The sequence below is a fragment of the Carya illinoinensis genome, chromosome 4 (assembly GCF_018687715.1).
Source record: "Carya illinoinensis cultivar Pawnee chromosome 4, C.illinoinensisPawnee_v1, whole genome shotgun sequence".
Classification (NCBI taxonomy): Eukaryota; Viridiplantae; Streptophyta; class Magnoliopsida; order Fagales; family Juglandaceae; genus Carya; species Carya illinoinensis.
This window is the reverse complement of record NC_056755.1, coordinates 22,740,069-22,762,289: the sequence shown is the minus strand read 5'-3', so window position 1 is coordinate 22,762,289 and position 22,221 is coordinate 22,740,069. Positions and strand designations below refer to the sequence as shown.

General features: G+C 37.7%; 1 protein-coding gene across 2 annotated transcripts; it reads right to left on the bottom strand.

Annotated features, from left to right (window-relative positions):
• Positions 1-15,649: 15,649 nt before the first annotated feature.
• LOC122308091 lies at positions 15,650-20,533 on the bottom strand. 2 transcript variants are annotated; one of them, XM_043121262.1, is made up of 5 exons: positions 20,186-20,533; positions 19,617-19,718; positions 17,433-18,477; positions 16,111-17,331; positions 15,650-16,030 (listed from the first exon to the last, which is right to left on the bottom strand). In XM_043121262.1, exons 3-5 carry the CDS (start codon positions 18,465-18,467, stop codon positions 16,001-16,003), a joined length of 2,286 nt encoding a protein of 761 aa, XP_042977196.1. In that variant the 5' UTR covers positions 18,468-18,477; positions 19,617-19,718; positions 20,186-20,533; the 3' UTR covers positions 15,650-16,000. The 2 variants fall into 2 exon arrangements, with proteins under 2 accessions (XP_042977196.1, XP_042977195.1); XM_043121261.1 differs by lacking the exon at positions 19,617-19,718.
• Positions 20,534-22,221: the final 1,688 nt, after the last annotated feature.

Sequence of the window (22,221 nt, the reverse complement as noted above, 5' to 3'; positions counted from 1 at the left end):
TGATTCTAGGTGTATTATAAGTTTTAAAGGAATGATTGCTCCAATTGTACGTAAATGTTGTAAAATTATTTATAAAAAATAAAAATAAATACAGAATTTATATGAAAAAAATTAAATTTTTAATAAGAAATCTTAATTTCTTTAAAATGATTAGATGATGCTTATTTTGCGACTACGTAGTATTATTTTAATACGAGAATTCCCATAGTCAGATTTTTGACCCCACCCCATCCAACAATCTTCAGGACGTGTCCTACACATCAGTATCACTGTATCAAGGCGTAAAAAGCATTTTAAATACGTTAGAAATCAAACCGGTTTTAGTGTTGTTTTAACCTTTCATGAAAATATTTCAATGTACTGATTCAAATTATATTGAACCTCAAGTCTATTCAAAGCTTTGTTATTTTTTACATTGCTTCTTTGATGATTTTTCCCCTTTTTTAACTATATGAACATATAATAGAATTTAATATATATATATATATATATATCAACTTAGTTTTCACCTTTGTGTTTAGTAAGAACTGTGGAAAATTTAAAAAATAAAATATATAGCTTTTTAACTTTATTTGATTGAAGATAAAAATGGTGAGTAATGAGTATTTTGTTTAAATTTGTGATTATGCACAAAATACCCTTATAACATATGAGTATTTATCTTCGTAAACCAAGTCTGAAGCCACAGTGGCTGGAGGAGGGAAAAATTAGGGAGAGGTGAAGATTGAAGCCTAGATGGCGCAGGCAAAGGACCAAGAAGACTCAACTGTCTCGCTCAGGTCAGGCAGGGATGGTTTTGGTGGAGGCCAATGAAGCCTCGTCTACCCCTCCTAAGATTGAGGCAAGGATGTAATTGGAGAAGGCTAGTGTGGATCCCGTTGTCGTGGTCAAGTTCGAGGCAAGGATGGAGCCAACGAAGGCCAAGGAAGTCTCGTCTACCCCACTCGAGGTTGAGGCCATGATGTTGGGTGCAGATGGTGAGAAATCTTTAGTCTGTGAGGATCTGGGGCAAGTCTTATCTGTTGGTTTAGGGGGGAAGCTTGTCCTTAAGGAGCTGAGGGGGTTGGGGCCCAAGGCGACATGCTTAGGCCAGTACTTGGATTTGTGTCTAGTGGGTGAGTTGCCGAGGCACTTGAAGGCGATACAAAAGACAATGCTGGGACGTCATCCTACTCTTGACCTAAGAAGCAAGAGGGTTCGATCTTGGATTACCTTTCATCTACTTATCAGTCGGGATCAAGGAGGGCTCATGAGGAGTCCATTGAGGAAATGGTCAGGGTACTTAAGGACCTCTTTTCAGGGGTACAATTTGGCATGTCCTTTTCTCACCCTTTTCTTTGTTCTCGGTTTGTCTTGGTCTGCTCGATTCTAACTTTGTTTTACTTTTGATATAGATGGTGGAAGAGGATGGACTGGCTTCACTGGGAGAAGGCTACACTCAAGTTTGATCTTGCTAAATCGCTAGAGGAAGCCGGGCAGCACAGGGTTGAGCTCGTGCTTCAAGGGCAGGCATGAGATACCTTACAGGAGTTTCTAGATATCCGAAAGGCGGAGTTGGGGAAAATTGGAGAAGTCAGTGCTTGAGCTTTGAAAGGAGAATGCTAAGTTGGTGAAGCAGTATAACTCCAACACTTGAGCATATAAGTGGCTCGAGAAGCAAATCCAGTCTCTCTTTGAGTCCTTAAATAAGAAAAGAAGTCCCTTGACTCCAAGTCACAACGAGTGAAGGACTTAGAGGTCGAGATCTCCCTGGCCCCCACCATAGAATTCATAGAGAAGACTCGGGAAGATAAGGTTGTAGCCAATTTGGCCGAGTTGGAGTGCAGTTAGCCACCAACAATGTTCTCATTAGGGATTTGAAGAGCAACTTGACATACATGCAAGACATGGTCCGTCGCATAGATGCACAACTTAGGTCAGCCCTTTTTGTCCGAGACTAAGTTTAGTCATATGGTTACATAGAGCTTGAAGAGGATGCATGTTGGAGAATCCACAGGGCAACTTGAGGTCCCTTGACTTGGTGACCCTACCTCAGACCCATAAGCGCTGAAGCACGGCACCTCCATAAGCCCAGACTTGATGCCAGATGCCATCCCGGATGACTCTGCTGGCTGAATTTTTCTCTCTTCTTTTTCTTTTTTGTTTGTGCTCCTTGTACAATATATACATATCAATGACATCCTCTATTTCCTTTGAGAACTCTTTACTTTCCTCTTACCTTTGTTACCTTTTCTTTGCTTTCCTTGTTGGGGCGTGTAATAGATTAGGAAAGGCAAGGGCTCTCCCAACTTCTTGTCTTGCCGCGACCCTTTAATGGAGATGGTCGATTATTCTGCGGACTGGACCCAGCTGGTATCTCCCAACGAGAAGGGGAGAGGGGGGGGGGGGGGGGGGAGGGGAAGGGTTTAAGACCACTCGTATTAGTTAACATAGATAATTAAACTTTAAATGCAAGATAATTAAACATGCATGGTCGGGTAAATGAGTAGTCGGTTAACCGAGGGCGAGACCTTTACTCCAACATGCAAAAGGCCAAGCAGTCTGTAAAGACTGGGATCACCTCACTGAAGCTTGTAATCGTGAGGGAGGTCGATCAGTTCGTAAGACTAAACTCACCTTGTTAACCCTTGTGAACTTGAGAGAGGTCAAGTAGTTTGTAAGATTAGACTTGTCTTGTTGACCCTCGTAGATGTGAGGGGTGTCTTGGAGATGAATACTTGAACTTGATCCCCAGATCCCTACACCAGTCACAGTAATGGTATGAGTCAAAGTATCTTCCATTGTCCAATATGATAAAACTAGAGATGTTGAATCCACAAAAACCGGGTGACGTTACTCGCCGTTATCGTCTCTAGGGTTCAACTTTGACCCACTTGGTAAAGTAGTTTACAACTACCACTACAAACTTTACCCCCCTTTGCCCAGAGGGAGGGGGCCAACCAGGTCAACACTCCATTGTACAAAGGACCATGACGATGATTGACATTAGTTCCTTGAGTGGAGAATAAGGTATCAAAGAATTCCTAATAGTTCTAACATCTTCAGACAAACTCCTTTACGTCTCTGAGGGCATGTGGCCAGTAGTATCCCACCCTCATTACCTTGCCCGCCAATGCTTTCCCTCCTGTGTGGTTACTGCATACTCCTTCGTGTACTTATGCTAGGATGTATTGCGCTTACTCAAGTGAGAAGCACCTACCGTATTCTTGATCTTCTTCGATTCCCACTTACTGTTGGGTAACTCGTTGGTATCGAGGTACTGGATTATGTTTACAACCCATTATGGAGCTCCTGACCCTACCTTTGCGACCTTGGCCCCTATCGCAGGCATCTCTACAGTCCTGACCACTGTCTGTTTTGGTAGGGGTGAGTCTTCTTGCTCGGACATAGCCCTTGCCAACTCGTCGGCCTTCTGGTTTTCGACTCTTGGTATTTTTTGGATTTGAAAGTATTGAAAGCTGCCACTCTTGTCCCCCACCAGTGTTAAGTATTTTTTCATTGTGGTGACTCCCCCTAGACCTGGTTGATGACTACTTGAGAGTCAGCTTTAACTTCTATTTTATTAGCACCCAACACCTTGGCAACTACTAAGCTAACAAGTAGCACCTCATATTTTGCTTCGTTGTTGGTAATTTTGAACGCCAGTCTGATGCCTTAGTCATACTCTTCACTAACGTTGGTAATGATCGCACCCCCCACTCCCCCTCCAGTTTAGCAGAATGTGCCATCGATGAAGATTTTCCAGGGTTTCACGGGAGGTGCATCTCAAAACTCTTATGGGAAGCCAATAAACTCTACGACGAAGGCTACTAGTACTTGTCCTTTAACATAGCTTCTGGGGACATAGTCAATGTCTAACTTGCTCAGCTGTATTGCTCAATTCATTAACTAGCTCGAGATGTTTGGTCACTGTAAGATTTTCTTCAAATGGGCTTTAGTAAGAACTTGTATTGGGTGTGCTTGGAAGTACGGTCTAAGTTGGCGGGTGGTCATTATAAGGGCGAAGGCAAGCTAGTCCATGCGGGGGCATCTTGCTTCCGCACCTCGAAAAGCATGGTTGGTGTAATACACTGATTTCTAGGAGCCCTTCAATCCTCGTACTAAAGCTGCGGAGACTGCGTATGGGGAAACGAAAAAATACAAGCTCAAGACTTCACCCGGTTCAGCTTGACTAAGTAGTGGAGAACTGGCAAGGTACTGCTTGAGGTTCTCAAATGCTTGGTTGCACTCACTCATCGTTCCAAGTCTATGCCTTCCATAGTACCTTAAAAAATGGCAAGCACTTGTCTGTTGACTTGGATACAAATCGGTTAAGGGTCACCACCCGGTTGACAAGTTTCTGTATGTCCTTGATGCTTCAAGGTGGGGCTATGTTTGAGTATGGCCCCCTCCTTTTCCAGGTTGGCCTCTATCCTACGCCCGAGACCATGAAACCCAAGAAGTTCCAAGACTCTATGCCAAATGCACACTTTTCCGGGTTAAGCTTCATCTGGTAGCACCTCAGTACCGTGAAGGCATCGCATAGGTCAGCTAAGTGTTCAAGTGTCCTGCTCTTCACAAGTAAGTTGTCCACATAAACCTCCATGTTTCGTCTTATATGTTCCTTGAACATTTGGTTTACTAACCATTAGTAGGTGGCACCCTTGTTTTTCATGAAAAAAGGCATGGCCATGTAGCAGTACAATCCCACAGAAGGCGCCACTGCTAATAGTTTATGTTAACATCGTGTTTTGTATGTCCAGACAAGGTTCCATCAACTCGGGTCATGATCTTCACCTGCAAGCACAAAGATGAAAGTGGGCTTAGGGAACCTTTGATGCTTAAGTCAGTGTCTTGTGTATGGAGTAGTAGTTCATCAATCATCGAGTTCAAAGAGGGATCTTGACGTAGCTTTTATATGAGGTTACAACGCTGGGGGGGGGGGGGGGGGGGCATTATGTACCCTATGTCAAGGTTCAGCTATCCCGCCCACTTCTTGTCTTAGCCTGGATATTTAATGCAACATGGCATCTGAGGTAGTGCTTTTAATATGGCGTGGCTTCCACAGGGCACCCAGACAGTGGGTGAGAGGTGCGGTCATTTCTAATCCCCTTCATCAGAGAATGGTGGGCAACCCATATCCTCTCTTCACTTGTCAGTATAGGTCCTTTAATACTTGGTGTCATAGGAGATGTCAAAGTCGGCGTGTCCTATCTATCTCTCTTTGTCCGGTTTCTCGTTCGATGCACCCTCTTCACCTTATGCAACTAGAGGGTCAGGCCATTTTGGCGATTCTGTAGCCATTGGAGGGTAAGGCCTGGGTTGAGATAGGCCTCACTATTTTTCCCAAGTCCAACTAGCATGGGCTGGGTGGCGAATATCCCTCACAATTTCGATCCCATATATATTTCCTGACTCTCTCCCAAGAGAGTGGTCGGTCACCTTAAGGACGATGTTTCCTACTTGGAGGAATATCCTAAAGGCTATAGCAATAGATGACTTGAAAAAATTTTTGTCGAAGTGGCCATTGGAAATCCATGCTTGCATTTGAAAAAAAAAAAAATCCATTCCTCACAAAGAAACAAAAACTTGGTGGAAACTTTTCTCTATGCCTAAGAGTACTGGCATTGACTTAGTTAAGTGATAGTGAAGTCTCCAATACGACTATCCCTTAAAATGAGGCTACAATAGATTAAGCATCATTGAGTTTAGATGACTTTGAGCTATAGGAAAATTATCTTGGGAGTCATATTTGGCCAAATACTGTAGCAAAGTTATCTCACTTGTTTATTATTTAAAAGGGAGTTTATATATGATCCTAGGTTATTTCAATTCATTTGTATATTGAGTTTTGAGTAAATTTTTTTAAAGATACAATTTTTTTCTAAAGGGCTATATATGGACTGTTGGAATATGCCTATGAATTGGTAGAGGTCTCTGGGATGAAGAGAGCATGTTCAGAGGAGCGAAAAGTGATTCGGTTTGGTAAGTGAGATGAAAATTTTGAGTTTTAAGATGAAATATTTTATGTTATTATTTTTTTGAGATTTGAAAAAGTTGAATTATTTATTATATTTTATATGTGGATTTGAAAAAGTTGTAATAATGAGATGAGAATTTTGAGTTTGAGATGAAAATTTTATAGTACTGCCAAACTGAACTAGTGAAAAGCCATCTCTAAATTAACTTTGCATAATGATTTATAAGTTGTTGGTTATGACCGTGAAGTTGATTTAGGTTGATGGACTGATTTTATGTATTTTGATGTATAGATTCAGGGAGATGATGAAAATGAAAATAAAAATGTATTTTACAAAAATAAAAAATGCATTAAAAAAGTAGATACAAGATTTTAAAAAATAATACTATTTTTTTATTATTGAGAGCAGATGACTAATCCAATAGTGAGTTCAAATTTTAAATAATTAGCCAAAAGTCAAAAAGTGACATTAACTAAAATTTCTCTAAAATTCTGCCTAAATCAAATACTAGTGCTCTAAGAACAAGTGAACATTATATGGAGTGAATACATTAAAAAAACAACGAATCAATGCATGGCTTTGTTTTAAAACAAAGTCCGAATGCTAGCTCTATCAAACCACAAGCGAATTACAGCTTGATAACATTTATTGGAATGCAACTGATGATCCTATGGGATGGGAATGCATATCTTCGATTACTACTGATGCCAGAGACTTGAATTAGCTCTGTGTCCTTAATTGGGTCCATCACAATAGCAACGCTATTGTCTAACTTCAGCCATCACCCTCCACACCCTCCACAGCTTCCACCACCATTGTGGTCGCCACCATCAAGGCCACCACCGTGATGGCCACCATAGCCTCCTCCACCGCCATCTTCTCCATGTTTGCCGTTTTTCTGCTTGCTATGTTTAGTAGACTTATCTCCTCCATGTTTGCCGCTTTTCCGCTTGCTAGGTTTATACTTATCATCAGCACAAGCAAAGATGACCATTGATATAATAGAGAGGAATATGATGATCATGCCCACAAAATGTAACCCACCCCAGCTTCCCAGCACAATGCTCGCCTCATCTGCAACGAAATCTCTTGCCATTTCTGAGAGTAATTCTTTCTCTTGCTTATTAGCTATGGAACCTTTACGAACCATCCATATATATATACTCGTAACCTTTTCATAGGCCATCAGTGGTGTGTATGGGGACCGGGAATTGCTTCTCTCAAGTCTTCTCTTCCCTCAAGTAATTTATGAAGATAATTCTTAGTGCATCTGTGCATGGTAGGTGAAGAGACAATGGTGATTCAGAAGTATCCGACCAATAACTGTGTCTTGCGTGTTTTTTGATTATTGTTATTTTACGTAGATTTATTAAATATTTTGTACAAGCAGCTTTGATCAACCTGGAGTATGAGATCGAGTAGATATTTTCTCATGTCTGAAATTGATTATTGGTGCACTCTATGTACGATTCGGTAAGGCACGCAAAAGAATCTCAGCAATAAATCTTTCTCATCTCATTTCATATCATCTAATCATTATAATTTTTTTAAATTTTTACATAAAATAAAATAAATAATTCAATTTTTTTAAATTTTAAAATAAAAATAATATTAAAAAAATATACTCTAATAATCTTTTATTTAATTTTTAACTTTTATGTCAACATAACCAACTCAATAAGTTGTAGGGCCTAAGGTGAAATTTTGAGTAAGGTCTTTTACATTGAAAAGGTAAAATACAATCAATTTATTTTTATTTTTATTTTTATGTTAAATTTTTATTTAAAAATCACTTCTATTGTAAATCCATTTTTATTTAAGATTTTTACCACATTCTCAATCAATAACCGACTTAATTTTTATTAAAAAATTATTGACTTAAAAAGAATTTTATCAAAATTAGTTTTACAACAAGTGCTTTTGATTCTCAAAATCAATTAATCCATTATTGTAAATAAAATTCTATAAACCCACACATTTGGAAAAGAAAAAAAGGACTATTGTCTCTTCAAATGATTATACTAAAACCTTTTATCAATACTGAAAAGTAGATTTTACTCTTTATAATTTCCATACTGAATATTAAACTAATAATAACAAAAGGAAGGTGTATCCCTAGAATGAGATTACGTGAAATAATTGTTTTGTGGAGATAAGATGAGAATTTAGATCACTTTATGTCTCACTACCAATACCAGAAATGAAAAGGAAATGGATATGAGAAAAAGTTTCGTCATCATAAAATAAACTCAAACATAATAAAACTCTAAAAAAAGAATTCCAATATTAACACATATATTTAGAAATATAATCATAAAGATTCAAGAATAATAAAACAAAAAAAAAATCTCAAGCCAATGAATATGTTATTGGCAATTGAGATCATTACTAACATCTTTATTAATTACTTAATATGAAAATAAAAGTTTTGGTGGTGAGATGAAAAATTCTAAAAACGAAAACTATAAACTAAGAAAAGTTCAATAAAAATTGAGATTTAAGAAGAAATGAAAAATATGATCATCTAGAAGTAGAACCAATTAAATAAGATCTATTTGATACTTTTGATATTTTTTCCGTTGATTTATTCAATTATTTCTAATTATGACTTCTTTTTTCTTTTAAAAAATTCTACTTGAAATATTTTTAAGGAGCCTTCTTCCACTAGGGGCCTTAGGCAACTACCTAAGTTACCTAATGGAAGAGCCGGCCCTATATGTCAAGTAATCAACTCAAAAGTATACAATAATTTCAAAGGCCTATCATAGATTCCACACTACAAGCAATTCTCCCAAAAACAGGGAACAACCACTATCCACCCAAGGTATAAATACACTAGAGTAATAAAGAGGTGGTAAAAGTGTAGCAAGTGTATCACCATCCATAAATGATTTCAAATGGACTCCATATATGTCAAGTAAGCATAGTATCCCCACATCAATACACAAAAACAATGAATGCAAAGATTATGAGACTAACTCAGAACATCGCAAGTGGCCATGGTGTGTGTAGGAAGATTTAATGCATGTTTCCCAATTGGATTCAAAAGAGATTGACTTTGAAGCTTAGTTTCTAGTATTAATGAGCATGGCAAGTGAAGACCTTAAGGTACATTTCTCGAGGAAAAGATGGGTAGAGTATGCTTTAGTCAAGACTCAGATGGAGATTTTGGTGAAGGTAGGCTAAGAGGAAGGTATGGATAGCTGCTATGAGAACTTTCTTGATCACTGGCCTAGACTCATAGGCCCTCGGCTTTCAAAATTATTTTTCCCACCCACTTTTGAGTTTGCAATTGTGATAGAATCTTATACAAAGCCAACATTAACTGTGCAAGATTTCTTATCACGTCGGATTTCTAAACCAATACTCCTATTGTTAACGACTTTCAAACTTGTCAATGTAACAGAATCCTGAGTCAGGCCATGAGGACCTTTTGGATCACCTAATTTAACAGGCTACTAGGTTTCGAAATCAATCTTCTTGGTATCGATGGGTTTTGAGCTCATCAATGTACTAGAATCCTAGGGTCGAAACCTCTTGAAGTTCAAAACCATAATTTTCCTTCTATGAAAAACCAAAACACAAATCCCTCTAAAAACTCAAGTTCACAAATTCAAAAGACCAAGAACACCTAGGGTTCCATCTTCCTTAAAGAGAAAACCCTACAATTTCATACTGGCTTTCTTGGTTCTTGAAACAATTTCTCATCGGGTCTAGATTCCTCTATCCAATAGACTTGATATTGGCTTTCTTGGGTTTGTTTTTTCCAATATTGTTGTTGGGTCTCAAAGCGAGTCGATTGGTGTTCACATCACAACCCTACCTCCAGATCCACAAGCGCTGAAGCAAGGCACCTCCTTAAGCCCAGACTTAATACCAAACGCCTTCCCGGATGACCCTGCCGGTTGAATTTCTCTCTCTCTCTCTCTCTCTCTCTCTCTCTCTCTCTCTCTCTCTCTCTCTCTCTTTTGTGCTCCTTGTACAATATATACATATCAATGACATCCTCTCTTTCCTTTGCAAAACTCTTTACTTTCATCTTGCCTTCATTACCTTTTCTTTGCTTTCCTTGTTGGGGTCTGTAACGGATTAGGAGTTAAGGCAAGGGCTCTCCCAGCTTCTTGTCTTGTCGAGACCCTTCAGTGGAGATGGCTGGTTAGTCAGCTGACTAGACCCGGTCAGTATCTCCCAGTGAGGGGGGGGGGGTCAGGTAATGATGTTTAAGACCACTCATATTAGTTAACACCAATAATCAAACTTTAAATGCAAGATAATCAAACATGTATGATCGGGTAGATGAGTAGTCGATTAACCGAGGGCTAGAGATTTACTCCTACGTGCAAGAAGCCAAGCAGTCTGTAAAGACTAGGCCCACCTTGCTGATGCTCGTAAACGAGAGGGAGTTCAAGCAGTTCGTAAGACTGAACTCACCTTGTTAACCCTTGTGAACTTGAGAGAGGTCAAGTAGTTCGTAAGATTTGACTCGCCTCATTGACCCTCATAGATGTGAGGGCTGTCCCGAAGAGGAATACTTGAACTTTATCCCAGATATCTACACCAGTCATGGTAATGGTTCCAGTCAAACTGTCTTTAGTTGTCTGTTATCATCTCTTGTCAGCTTTGACCCACTTGGTAAAGTAGTCTACAGCCACCACTACAAACTTTGCCCCCCTTTGCCCAGAGGGAGGGGGCCCACCAGGTCAATGCCCCATTGTACAAAAGGCCACGATGATGATTGACATCAGTTCCTCAGGTGGTAATAAGGTATCAGGGAGAATTCCTGCCAGTTCTAACATCTTTGAACAAACTCCTCTGCGTCTCTAAGGGCATGTGGCTAGTAGTATCCCAACCTCATTACCTTGCCCGCCAATGCTTTCCTTATAATGTGGTTACTGTATACTCCTTCGTGTACTCCTGCTACGACGTATTACGCTTTTGCAAGCGAGAAGCACCTTGAGAGAGGCATGAAATAACCCCTTCTGTATAGGACTCCATCAATCAAAATGAAGTGTGTTACCCTATTCTTGATCTTCTTCGCTTTCCACTTATCGTTGGGTAACTCATTGGCATCGAGGTACTTGATTATGTCCACACCCCATTATGGAGCTTCCGATCATACTTCTAAGACCTCGGCCCCTAACGCAGGCATCTCTACAGTCCCTGACCACTGTCTATTCTGGTAAGGGTGAGTCTTCCTACTCAGACGCAACCCATGCCAATTTATCGGCTGTTTTTAACTCTTGATATTTGTTGGATCTGAAAGTATTGGAAGCTACCGCTCTTGTCCTCGACCAGTGTCAAGTATATTTTCAACTTCTTGCCATTCGTGGTGAACTCCCCTCGGACCTTGTTGACGACTACTAGAGAGTCAACTTTAACTTCTATTTTCTTAGCAACAACGCCTCGGTAACTACTAAGATGGCAAGCCGCACCTCATATTTTGCTTCATTATTGGTAATTTTGAAAGCCAGTCTGATGGCTTAGTCATACTCTTCACCAACGTTGATAATGATATTCACCCTCACTCCCCCTCCAGCTCGGCAGGATGTGCCATCGATGAAGATTTTCTAGGGCTTCACGAGAGGGTCATCTTGAATCTCTTTTGGGAAGCTAGTAAACTCTATGATGAAGTCTACCAATACTTATCCTTTAACGTAGCTTCTAGGGACATACTCAATGTCTAACTCACTTAGCTCTAATGCCCAATTCATTAACCAGCTTGAGACGTTTGGTCACTATAAGATCTTCTTCAAATGGGTTTAAGTCAGGACCCATATTGGGCGTGCTTGGAAGTATAGTCTAAGTCAACGGGCAGTTATTATAAGGGCGAAGGCAAGCTGGTCTATGAAGGGGTATCTTGCTTCTGCACCCTGGAATAGTTGGTGTAGTACACCGGCTTCTAGGAGCCTTTCAAATCTCGTACTAAAGTTGCAAAAATTGCGTATGGGGAAACAGACAAATACAAGCTCAAGACTTCACTTGGGTCGGCTTAATTGAGTAGTGGAGGACTAGCAAGGTACTACTTAAGGTTCTTAAATGCTTGGTTGCACTCACCATTCCAAGTCTACGCCTTCTGCAATACCTTAAAAAGGGCAAGCACTTATTTGTTGACTTGGATATAAATCGATTAAGGGTCGCCACTAGGCCGATGAGTTTCTGTATGTTGTTGATACTTCAAGGTGGGGCCATGCTTGAGTATGGCCCCTTCATTTTCCGGGTTGGCCTCGATCCTATGCTTTGAGACCATGAAACCCAAGTACTTCTAAGACTCTATGCCAAAACGCACACTTTCTCGAGTTAAGCTTCATCTGGTAGCACCTCAATATTGTGAAGGCATCGCATAGGTCGACTTGTTGTTCAGGGGTTCTGCTCTTCACAAGTAAGTTGTAAACATAAACCTCCATGTTTTGTCTTATCTATTCCTTGAACATTTGGTTTACTAACCGTTAGTAGGTGACCTCCACATTTTTCAAGCTGAAAGGCATGGCTGTGTAGCAATACAATCCCACAGTAGGCACCACTGCTAACAGTTCGTGTTAACGTCATGTTTTGCATGCCCGGACAAGGTTCTAGCAACTTGGATCATGATCTTCACCTGCAAACATGAAGACAAAAGTGAGCTCAGGGAACCTTTGGTGCTTAAGTCAGTGTCTTGTGTATGGAGCAGTAGTTCATCAATCTTCAAGTTCAAAAAGAGTTCTTGATGTAGCTTTTATACAAGGTTACATTGCGGGAGGAGGGACAAGGAGGTGAAGGGGGGGGGGGGGGGGGGGGGGAATATTTTGCACCCTATGTCAAGGTTTAGCTGTCCCGCCCACTTCTGACTTAGCCTGGATATTTAATGCAACATAGCATCTGAGGTAGTGCTTTTAATGCGACATGGCTTCCAAAGGGGTATCTCGGCAATGGGTGAGCAGTGCGGTCATTTCTAATCCCCTTCATCAAAGAATGGAGAGTTGCTCGTGCCCTCTGTTTACTTGCCGGTGTAGGTCCTTTAATGCTTGGTGTGGAGACGTCAAAGTTGGCGCGTCCCATCTATCTCCCTTTGTCTAGTTTCCTGCGCAATGCACCCTTATTCTCCTTTTGGTGATTATGCAGTCGTTGGAGGGTAAGGCCCAGGTTGAGACGGGCCTCAATGTTTCACCCAAGTCCAACTAGCATGGGTCGGGTGGGGATTATCCCTCCCAGTTCCGATCCCATATATATATTTTCCTAACTCCCTCCCAAGAGAGTTGTCAGTCACCTTAAGCATGATGATTCCTACTTTGAGGAATATCCTAAAGGCTATTAATAGATGACTTGAAACAATTTATGTCGAAGTGGCCATTGGAAATCCATGCTTGCATTTGAAAATAGAAAAATTCCAATCCTCACAAAGAAACAAAAACTCAATGGAAACTTTTCTCTACTAGTAGGTACCTGAGCTAAGAGAAGTGGCATTGACTTAGTTAAGTGATAGTGAAGTCTCCAATATGAATATCCCTTAAGGTGAGGCTGCAATAGATTAGGCATCATTGAGTTTAGATGACTTTGAGCTATAGGAAAATTATCTTGGGAGTCATATTTGGCCAACTACCGTAGCAAAGTTATCTCACTTGTTTATTATTTAAAAGGGAGTTTATATATGATCCTAGCTTATTTCAATTAATTTGTATATGAGTAATGTTACATACAGTCGTAGAATTGTAAACGCCGCGCAATCGCTTTGAAAAAGAGTGGGGTCCACGATTAAAAAGTTAATTTTTTTTTTCATGTGGGTCTCATATTAATTCATTTTTTTCAAAGCGACTGCACACCACTTGCACAACCACGACTGTAAATATCATTTCTCTTTATATATTGAGTTTTGAGTAAATATTTTTAAAAATACAATTTTTTTCTAAAGGGCTATATATGGACTGTTGAAATATGTCTATGCATTGGAAGATGTCTCTGGGATGAAGAGAGCATGTTCAGATAATAGCGAAAAGTTAGTGAAAAGCCATCTCTAAATTAACTTGTTGGTTATGACCGTGAAGTTGATTTTGTATATATTTTAATATTTTTTGTTCAAAAGCGAAGTTAATTTAGGTTAATGGACGGATTTTATGTATTTTGATGTATAGATTCTTGGAGATTATGAAAATAAAAATAAAAAAGTATTTTACAAAAATAAAAAATGCATTAAAAAGTCAAAAGTCAAAAAGGGACATATTATCTAAAATTTCTCCAAAATTCTGCCTAAATCAATACTAGTGCGTTACGGATAGAAATCTTAAAACGAAAGGACAGGATCCTCCTGTTAATTTTGCAGTGGCGTCACTTAATTTAAATGTTAGATCTCCGAAGAGAAGATTAATTGCAAGATGCGTGACATTATGATAAATCAAGTGACAATTTTGAGATTTTAGGAATTATTTAAAAAAATAAGTGATATGTCCAAGGGGATGAATTAGAATTTTATTTTATTTTTCCTTTGTAGGCAAGACATATGACACACAACACTAAGGACAAGAGAACATTATATGGAGTGAATACATTAAAAAAAACAACGAATCAATGCATGGCTTAGTTTTAAAACAAAGTCCTAATGCTAGCTCTATCAAACCACAAGCGAATGCAACTAGTGATTCTATGGAATGGGAATGCATATCTTCGATTACTACTGATGCCGGAGACTTGAAGCTCCTTGTCCTTAATTGGGTCCATCGCAATGGCAATGCTATTGTCTAACCTTGACCTCTGCCATCACCTCCACCATCACTCCCGCCATCACCTCTGCATCTTCCGCTGCCATCATGGCCTCCTCCACTGCCATCTCCTCCATGTTTGCCGCTTTTCCGCTTGCTAGATTTAATAGAGAACTCATCATCATCTCCACATGGAAAGATGACCATTGATGTAATAGAGAGGAACATGATGATCATGCCCACCAAATGTAACCCGCCTCAGCTTTCCAGCACAATACTCGTGCCATTTGCAACGAAATCTCTCGCCATTTCTATGAGTAATTCGTTCTCTTGCTTATTAGCTATGAAACCTTTACGAACCATTCATATATACTCTTAACCTTTCACTGGGCCATCAATGGTGTGTGCCCCCACTCCATCAATTGCATTGATTGTGTAGTGGGGGCCGGGAAATTTTAGCTCAGAAGTAGTATTTTCTCTGCTATATGTTGCTAGATATTTATGAAGACAATTCTGTGTATGGTGGGTTCTGGGAAGAGAGACACGTATGATGATTCACAACTATGCGACCAACCTGGAGTATGATAGTAGATATTTTCCTATTTATTTTCACAACTATTCTCATTTTATCTAATCATTATAACCTTCTTAAATTCCTTTACAAAATATAATATATAATTCAATTTTTTCAAATTTTAAAATAAAAATAATATTAAAAATATTATATTTTAACAATATTTTATTCACTTTTTAACTATTATATCAACTCATCTCAAAAGCAATAGTTTCAAAGGTCAATCAAAGATTCCGCACTACAAGCAATTCCCCCAACAAGAGGGAACAACCACCCAAGGTAAAAATAAGTGATTTCAAATGGACTCCCATCACCAAAAATTATTACGACTCTCAAGAGTACTGATCCGACTGCTTCAGCAATTTACGGCCCTGTAATAAATCTCAAGCTCTTCTATAGGAACAATCATTAGTTGAAAAAGGAGGCATACATTATGGATAGCGTAGTTGGCTAAAACAAGCACCAATCTCCTTTTATTACTTGAATATATATATATATATATACAGCCCTTTAATTTCCTTTACATATAACGAACTTTACAGGAACAAACTTCGTTTTAAAGTTCAACAATTTATGAGATTTACAACAGAATAACAAGTTGAAGGTCTTAATACAGGAAGAAATTGGGATGTTGATTTACAGTCGTGTGGGAATCAAAAAGGGGAACACGTTGGGAAAAGTGGAAACTAAATGACCTGGAAAAGAATAAATTTGATCTTCTTTGACAACATTATAGGAACCCATTCCAATCAAATGCAGGAGTGGGTGGCTTTCAGACAAGGCTTCCAAACAAACTTCTAAGCTTCCGGTATAGGTGTCAGTAGTTCCTGGTAAAAATATAGTCAAGTAAGCATAGCATCCCCACATCAATACACAAAAACAATGAATGCAAAGATTACGAGACTACCTCAGAATACCGCAGGTGGCCATGGTGTGTGTGGGAAGATTTAACGCGTGTTTCCCAGTTGGATTCAAGAGAGGTTGACTTAGAAGCTTGGTTTCTAGTATTAAGGAGCATGGCAAGTGAAGACCTTGAAGGTACATTTCTCGAGGAAATGAAGGGTAGAGTACGCTTTAGCCAAGACTCAGATGGAGATTTTGGTGAAGGTAGGCTAAGAGGAAGGTTTGGATAGCTGCTATGAGAACTTTCTTGATCACCTAGACTCATAGGCCCTCGGCTTTCGAAATTCTTTTTCCCACCCACTTTTGAGTTTGCAACTGTGATAGAATCTTGTACAAAGCCAGCATTAACTTGAGTGCAAGATTTCTTATCATGCCGGATTTCTAAACCAATACTCTTATTGTTAACGACTTTCAAACTTGTCAATGTAAAAGAATCCTGAGTAAGGCCATGAGGACCTTTTGGAACACCTAATTTAACAGGCTGCTGGGTTTTGAAATCAATCTTCTTGGTATCAATGGGTTTTGAGCTCATCAATGTACTAGAATCCTGAATAAGATCCAGAGACTGTTTGGAATCATTCCTCATTTCCATTTGCATGTCAGGATTGGATCTGGCAGAAGAAGACAGAAAACAAGAATCAACAGACACTGAACTTGCAGGTTGCACTTTTGTCTTTTCATCCACAACACTCAAGTACTTGAAATCTTTAAGTGAAGAATCTACTGAAGGCCTTTTCTCCAATTCGGTACTTTTTACAGTAATCCCAAAATCGTCCCCTCTGTAATCAATTGACCCCTGCATATCTGAAGAACTTGAATTTGACTTTCGAGATTTTACTGTATGTACAGAATCAATATAGATTGTTTTCTCAACCATGGGACTCATAGAGCCTGATTCCCATTTGGTGTCCTCATTGGCCAATAATTCTCGAAAAGTTTTGTGGCCTTTTCTGTGAAAATTTGACCCACCCACCCTGGAATTCTCACCTTTTCCAGAAAAACCAAGAACTTCTTCTTCATGGAGAGACTGGGAAGATTCATTCTGGCAGGTCAATATGCCATTACCATGCAAACGCCTGTTCTGAGGTGATTCATCTGGTTTCTCACAATCTTTTTTATGAGCAGTTTGTTTGGATTCAATTCTCAACTCAGTCTTATCTTTGTGCAGCTCCGCTGATTGGTGTCCATCCAGTGATCTTTGCTCAGGTGCAGCATTCCTAGCTCGCTACGGAAATAAAGTAGGTAATATTATTTGGAAATGACTTTAGACATGACAATAATAACACAGCAGGAAAGAAAACAAGCAGATAGGGATGATCTAAATACCTCTTTATCCGACTCACTGAAACCAGAATATGAAGATTTTGCTCTCAAACTACGGACTGTAGAAATGGGTACCCCTCTCTGCATGCTCATCCCCGGTGTAGGATTTATAAGGCAAAAGGAATTTTTTAGGCAAAACCTAGGAAATAAGCCACAAATTCTAGATGATGAAATTTCAGATCCGTCAAAACCATCAGCTTCTTCTTCATTTTCTTCCACATCTATGTTATGGGATTGGCATGTCACAACATTTTGCATGTACTGATTAAGTGGATCATGTTTATCCCCAGCTGCTACCTTCTCTAAATGTCTCAGCTGCTCTCGTATAATAGGTTGCTTCCAAGTAGCATGTTGCGGTGTTTCAGAAGCCATTGCCTTTGCTGCAGTTAAGAAACGACCAATCATGATATCCCGAGTTTGTGGATCCATTGAGAAGGTTCCAGATGGTTTAACATCTGGACCATCCAAGCTACTCAACCCACTAGTGCTGCAGTTCATAAAAAATGATTCTGTCATAGAAATTGTGTCAAGGGCGTCAAAATAGGCCTCATCACCATCCTCTGAACCAAAACCCTCAAACTCCATCTTCTCATTGCAGCTCTCATAGTTAGTCACATTTTTATCCATAAATGAAACGTGTTGAGACCTGGGAAGGAAGTTTTCTGTTTTGGACTGAGTAATACTTGTAGGTTTAGAACTTTTATCTGAATCTTGCTGTTTGACCTTTGGAACCCTCCCAGGTGGAAGCCTTGGAGTTACATGAGGCCGTTCAAGAGCAACATTTTGTGCTTTCCTTTCATCTTTTGGTCTTCCTGGGATTTGCTCCCAGAGAAAAGGAACAGTTCCTGGGTTACTCACTGGACCTGATTTAAGATCTGACTTGTAAACAGGAAGGGGAGGTATTTTAGGTAATGAATTATCAGTAATCCTTTTGTTTTCAGCTTGTATGGAGGCCGCTGCTAATGGGACTCTCCTCACGGATAAAAGTGGCTGATAAAAATCTAGTTGTTTGTCTTCCATTAGATTCTTGAGATTCATCTATTAGTTTCTGCAAAAAATCAGCATCAGATCTAACTGCAGTCAGACTGAGCAAGATTGAAGAACAAGGGGCAAACCATGGAAGAAATAACATATGAAATACTACAAATCCCAGTTCTATCCAGTGTCATATAAATAAATAAACAAAGGAGTAAATAAACAAACAGTAATGCAGTCTATACTAGTGTTACACAGAAACTAAGACTAGCATAAACAGTAAAATTCATTTCTCTCTTGCTGATATAGGAGTGTGCAAATCTTGACTGGACGTTAATGAGTTAAATAAACATAATATAACCAGGATGGTTTAAAATTTTGTAAGCATCTAGCTTAACATAAACATCAAAGTTACATTGAGTGATAAGCATCTAGCTTAACAATTTTTTTACAGGGATTTTCTTTCCCAGACATTCACAATTACATTTTAAGTACTTTTTCAGTAATTTCACTGTTTACAATGAAAATGAAGTTTTCATCTCAAGAAAAATAACAGATCGAAAATTGGTAAGCCCCATACTCCTTGTACAGACATGATACGATTCAAACGCTAATGGGACAATTCGTTATTAAGTTCAAGATTAGTGGTTTCTTTTAGCTCAAACTCAGAAGCTAAGGCTATGTTTAGTTTTCCCTTCTTTTCAAGTTCAATCTAAACATGTATAAACACCCAAGAAAATGATATTTCTCAAAAATCTTATTCATCTAATCATTATCTAGGTTTCCATAAAAAAACACAAAAACCAAAACAACCTTACAAAAATCCAAAACTAAAAGAACAATTCACACATAAATTGTATCCAGACACTTTTCATTTTCTTACCCACTTTCACAACACCCAAAACAAAACACATCTAAATTTTGTTTCAGGAGTTCAGGGAAATTCTTAAAGTTTTTACTAACCAAACATGCCCTTAAGTTCTCTAGATACTTCAAGCCCGGTTTCACGAATAAGGTAATGGAAATCAATTAACCTAAAACCGATTTTTCATCATTAGAGTTAAAAAAATAAATAAAAAATAAAAAATGAAGAAGAAGAAGAAGAAGCCCAATACAACAGAGATTTGAAGACTAATACAGTTAATTTTAGTGAGTTGACATTCGCATGTTTATGGACCTGAAGAAAAAAAAAAAAAAAAGAATAACCCATACAGTTGGGGTTCAATTTTCACTCGAATTCTTATCCTTTCTAAGCAACCAAAACGTATTGGTAAGATTTGACCAAATGAGCAGCATTGTTGATTACCTCTCTACCTACGAAAAATCAATAATAATTGACAATTAAAAGAAGCAGTAAAAGTTCAGCAAAGAAAACGCTAAAACAACTCAAACTCCCTAGATGGTGCTCAAATTCTTCAATCCCAAATGAACACAAACAGAGATTACATCAGAATCCTGTATACTACACCCAAATTTTCCCGCAATACAATCTCATCAAACCCAAATTAGAAAAGGAAAAAGAAGTTCAAAAAAAAAAAAAAAATGCTTTATTTGAGCGAATAAAATGAAGAAATATTTAAGAACACTTCAAACATCACACTGAAACTCCTCATCCCAACTTAACGATATTCTTTGAAAGCATTCTTTTTGTGTAACTTAAAGAACAATCATTGTTCGGTCATACATAATCATCCATCAAGAGCAACTGAGCCAAAGAAACATTACGGGCAGAGAGAGATATGCTTCGCACACACAGTGACTCAGAGAGAGAGAGAGAGAACCTGTGAGAAAGAGCCGAACCCAGAAACCAAAGGGGACTGTTCTTGAAAAGAGCAAATGATAGCTCTAAAACTCAGAGAGAGAGAGAGAGAGAGAGAGGAGAGACTCGTTTGAAGTACGAATGTTTTTATTAACTATGGTTGCAGAGTAGAGCTTGAGCCTGAGCTTACCCGCCCTTTTTATTTATGGATTTATCAGCGATTCGCTTGGGATCAGCCGATCAGTGAGAGGAAGCTTTTTGTTTCAGAAAAGAAAAAAACCAGTAAAAGAGAGTAGGAGTGAGTCACAATGCATGCATCATTGATCATTGTAATGTGAATTGGGGTGTGAAAGGTTGCAAGTCAGCAACCCCGTCCCCATCTCCACCCTGCCAATTTAATTATTGTCGATGTTAGCATATCTGAGAAGCTGTCCATGTCTCCTCTCAAGTGATAATGTTTTTTTTATATTTTTTTATTTATATTAAATAAATTTTTTAAATTTATATAATTTAATTTGATACATTAAATCTATTTTATAATTTAAAAAAATTATAACCGAACTTATCACGACAATCAATATCAGTTTGTAAAGATTTTTCTATTCCTTAATGTCAATGATGCATATCTCATCTTGTTTTGTTTTAGGTCATTTTAATTTTTTTTTTTTTTTTGGTTTTTTTCACATTTTTTTTAATATTTTAAAATATTTTTTTAAAAAAGAGAAAAATTTATAATATTATTAAACAATATTTTCTTAATTATTAAATAAAAATAAAATGAACCAGAAGCTCTAACGGGACCCTAGCTTTTTTCTTTGTTTTTACTTCAAAATTGTGAGCTTTCAATCTTAAGGCACAAGTGCCGACACTTTACTTTTAGACACGTGTCTAATTAATTCTCCAATCACATAATTGATATGGAAACTTGGCATACCAGATAGTATAAAAAATTATTTATAATTTTACTTTTAAAAAAAAAAAAATAACTGTAGAAAATCCCGCGAGAAGTGATATTTTTTTACAGACATATAAATAAATTTTTTTAAAAAATAAATAAATGGGAAAATTTTTTGCTTTCACATATAAATTAAGATTAAAATTAAAAATTAAATAAAATATTATTAGAATATATTTTTTTAATATTATTTTTATTTTAAGATTTAAAAAAATTAAATTTTTTATTTTATTTTATGTGGAGATTTAAAAAAATAATAATGATTAGTTAAGGTAAGATAAAATAAGATGATTTATAAAAAAAAAATGAAATTTGCAATCGTAGTTATGTAAACGTCGCGTAGTCTTTTAAAAAAAATAAATTAATACAAGATCTACATGAAAAAAATTAATTTTTTAATCATGAATTTTACATTTTTTTAAAATAATTATATGACATTTGTACATTTTATAATTATATATAATATTACTCTTTATAAAAACAAACGAGTCACGAGCCAAGCATACGACCATTGGAAAAACAACATAAAATAAGATAGATAAGGAAAAATAATTCAGAAAGTGAGAATTTTAACAAGTAAAGCATCAGCATCTCAACTCAGAATAAATACATAAAATCAATAGAAGGATCGATATCATGAAATGCATGCATATGTTTTAAAAAATTAATTTTCTACTCAAGTTGATGAAGTACGTGAATACCTAATCAAGAAGTCTGGCTCTACAATGTGTCCAATGGTAAAAGAATGGGAATAAATCTTCCCAACCCCCTAACCCCCCAATACCCCACCTCTTTTTTATTTTTTAATATTTTTTTAATATTTTTTTTTGAATTTATTTTTTTAAAATTAATTTATTTATTATTTATATATTAAATATTTGATAAAAAATAAAATAATAAAAATTAAAAAATAAGTGAAGTGTGGGGGGTTGGAGGGTTGTGTAGCATAACTCGTACTTTACTTTTAGCAAAGTGTATATCATACATCAATCAATCTAAAACCTAATCTCTTTGAAAAAATTTTAAAAAAAATCTACAACCTAATCCACTCAAGCTCCTCATAAGTTTCAATCTTTTTTTAATAGCTGTCATACAAGTGACAG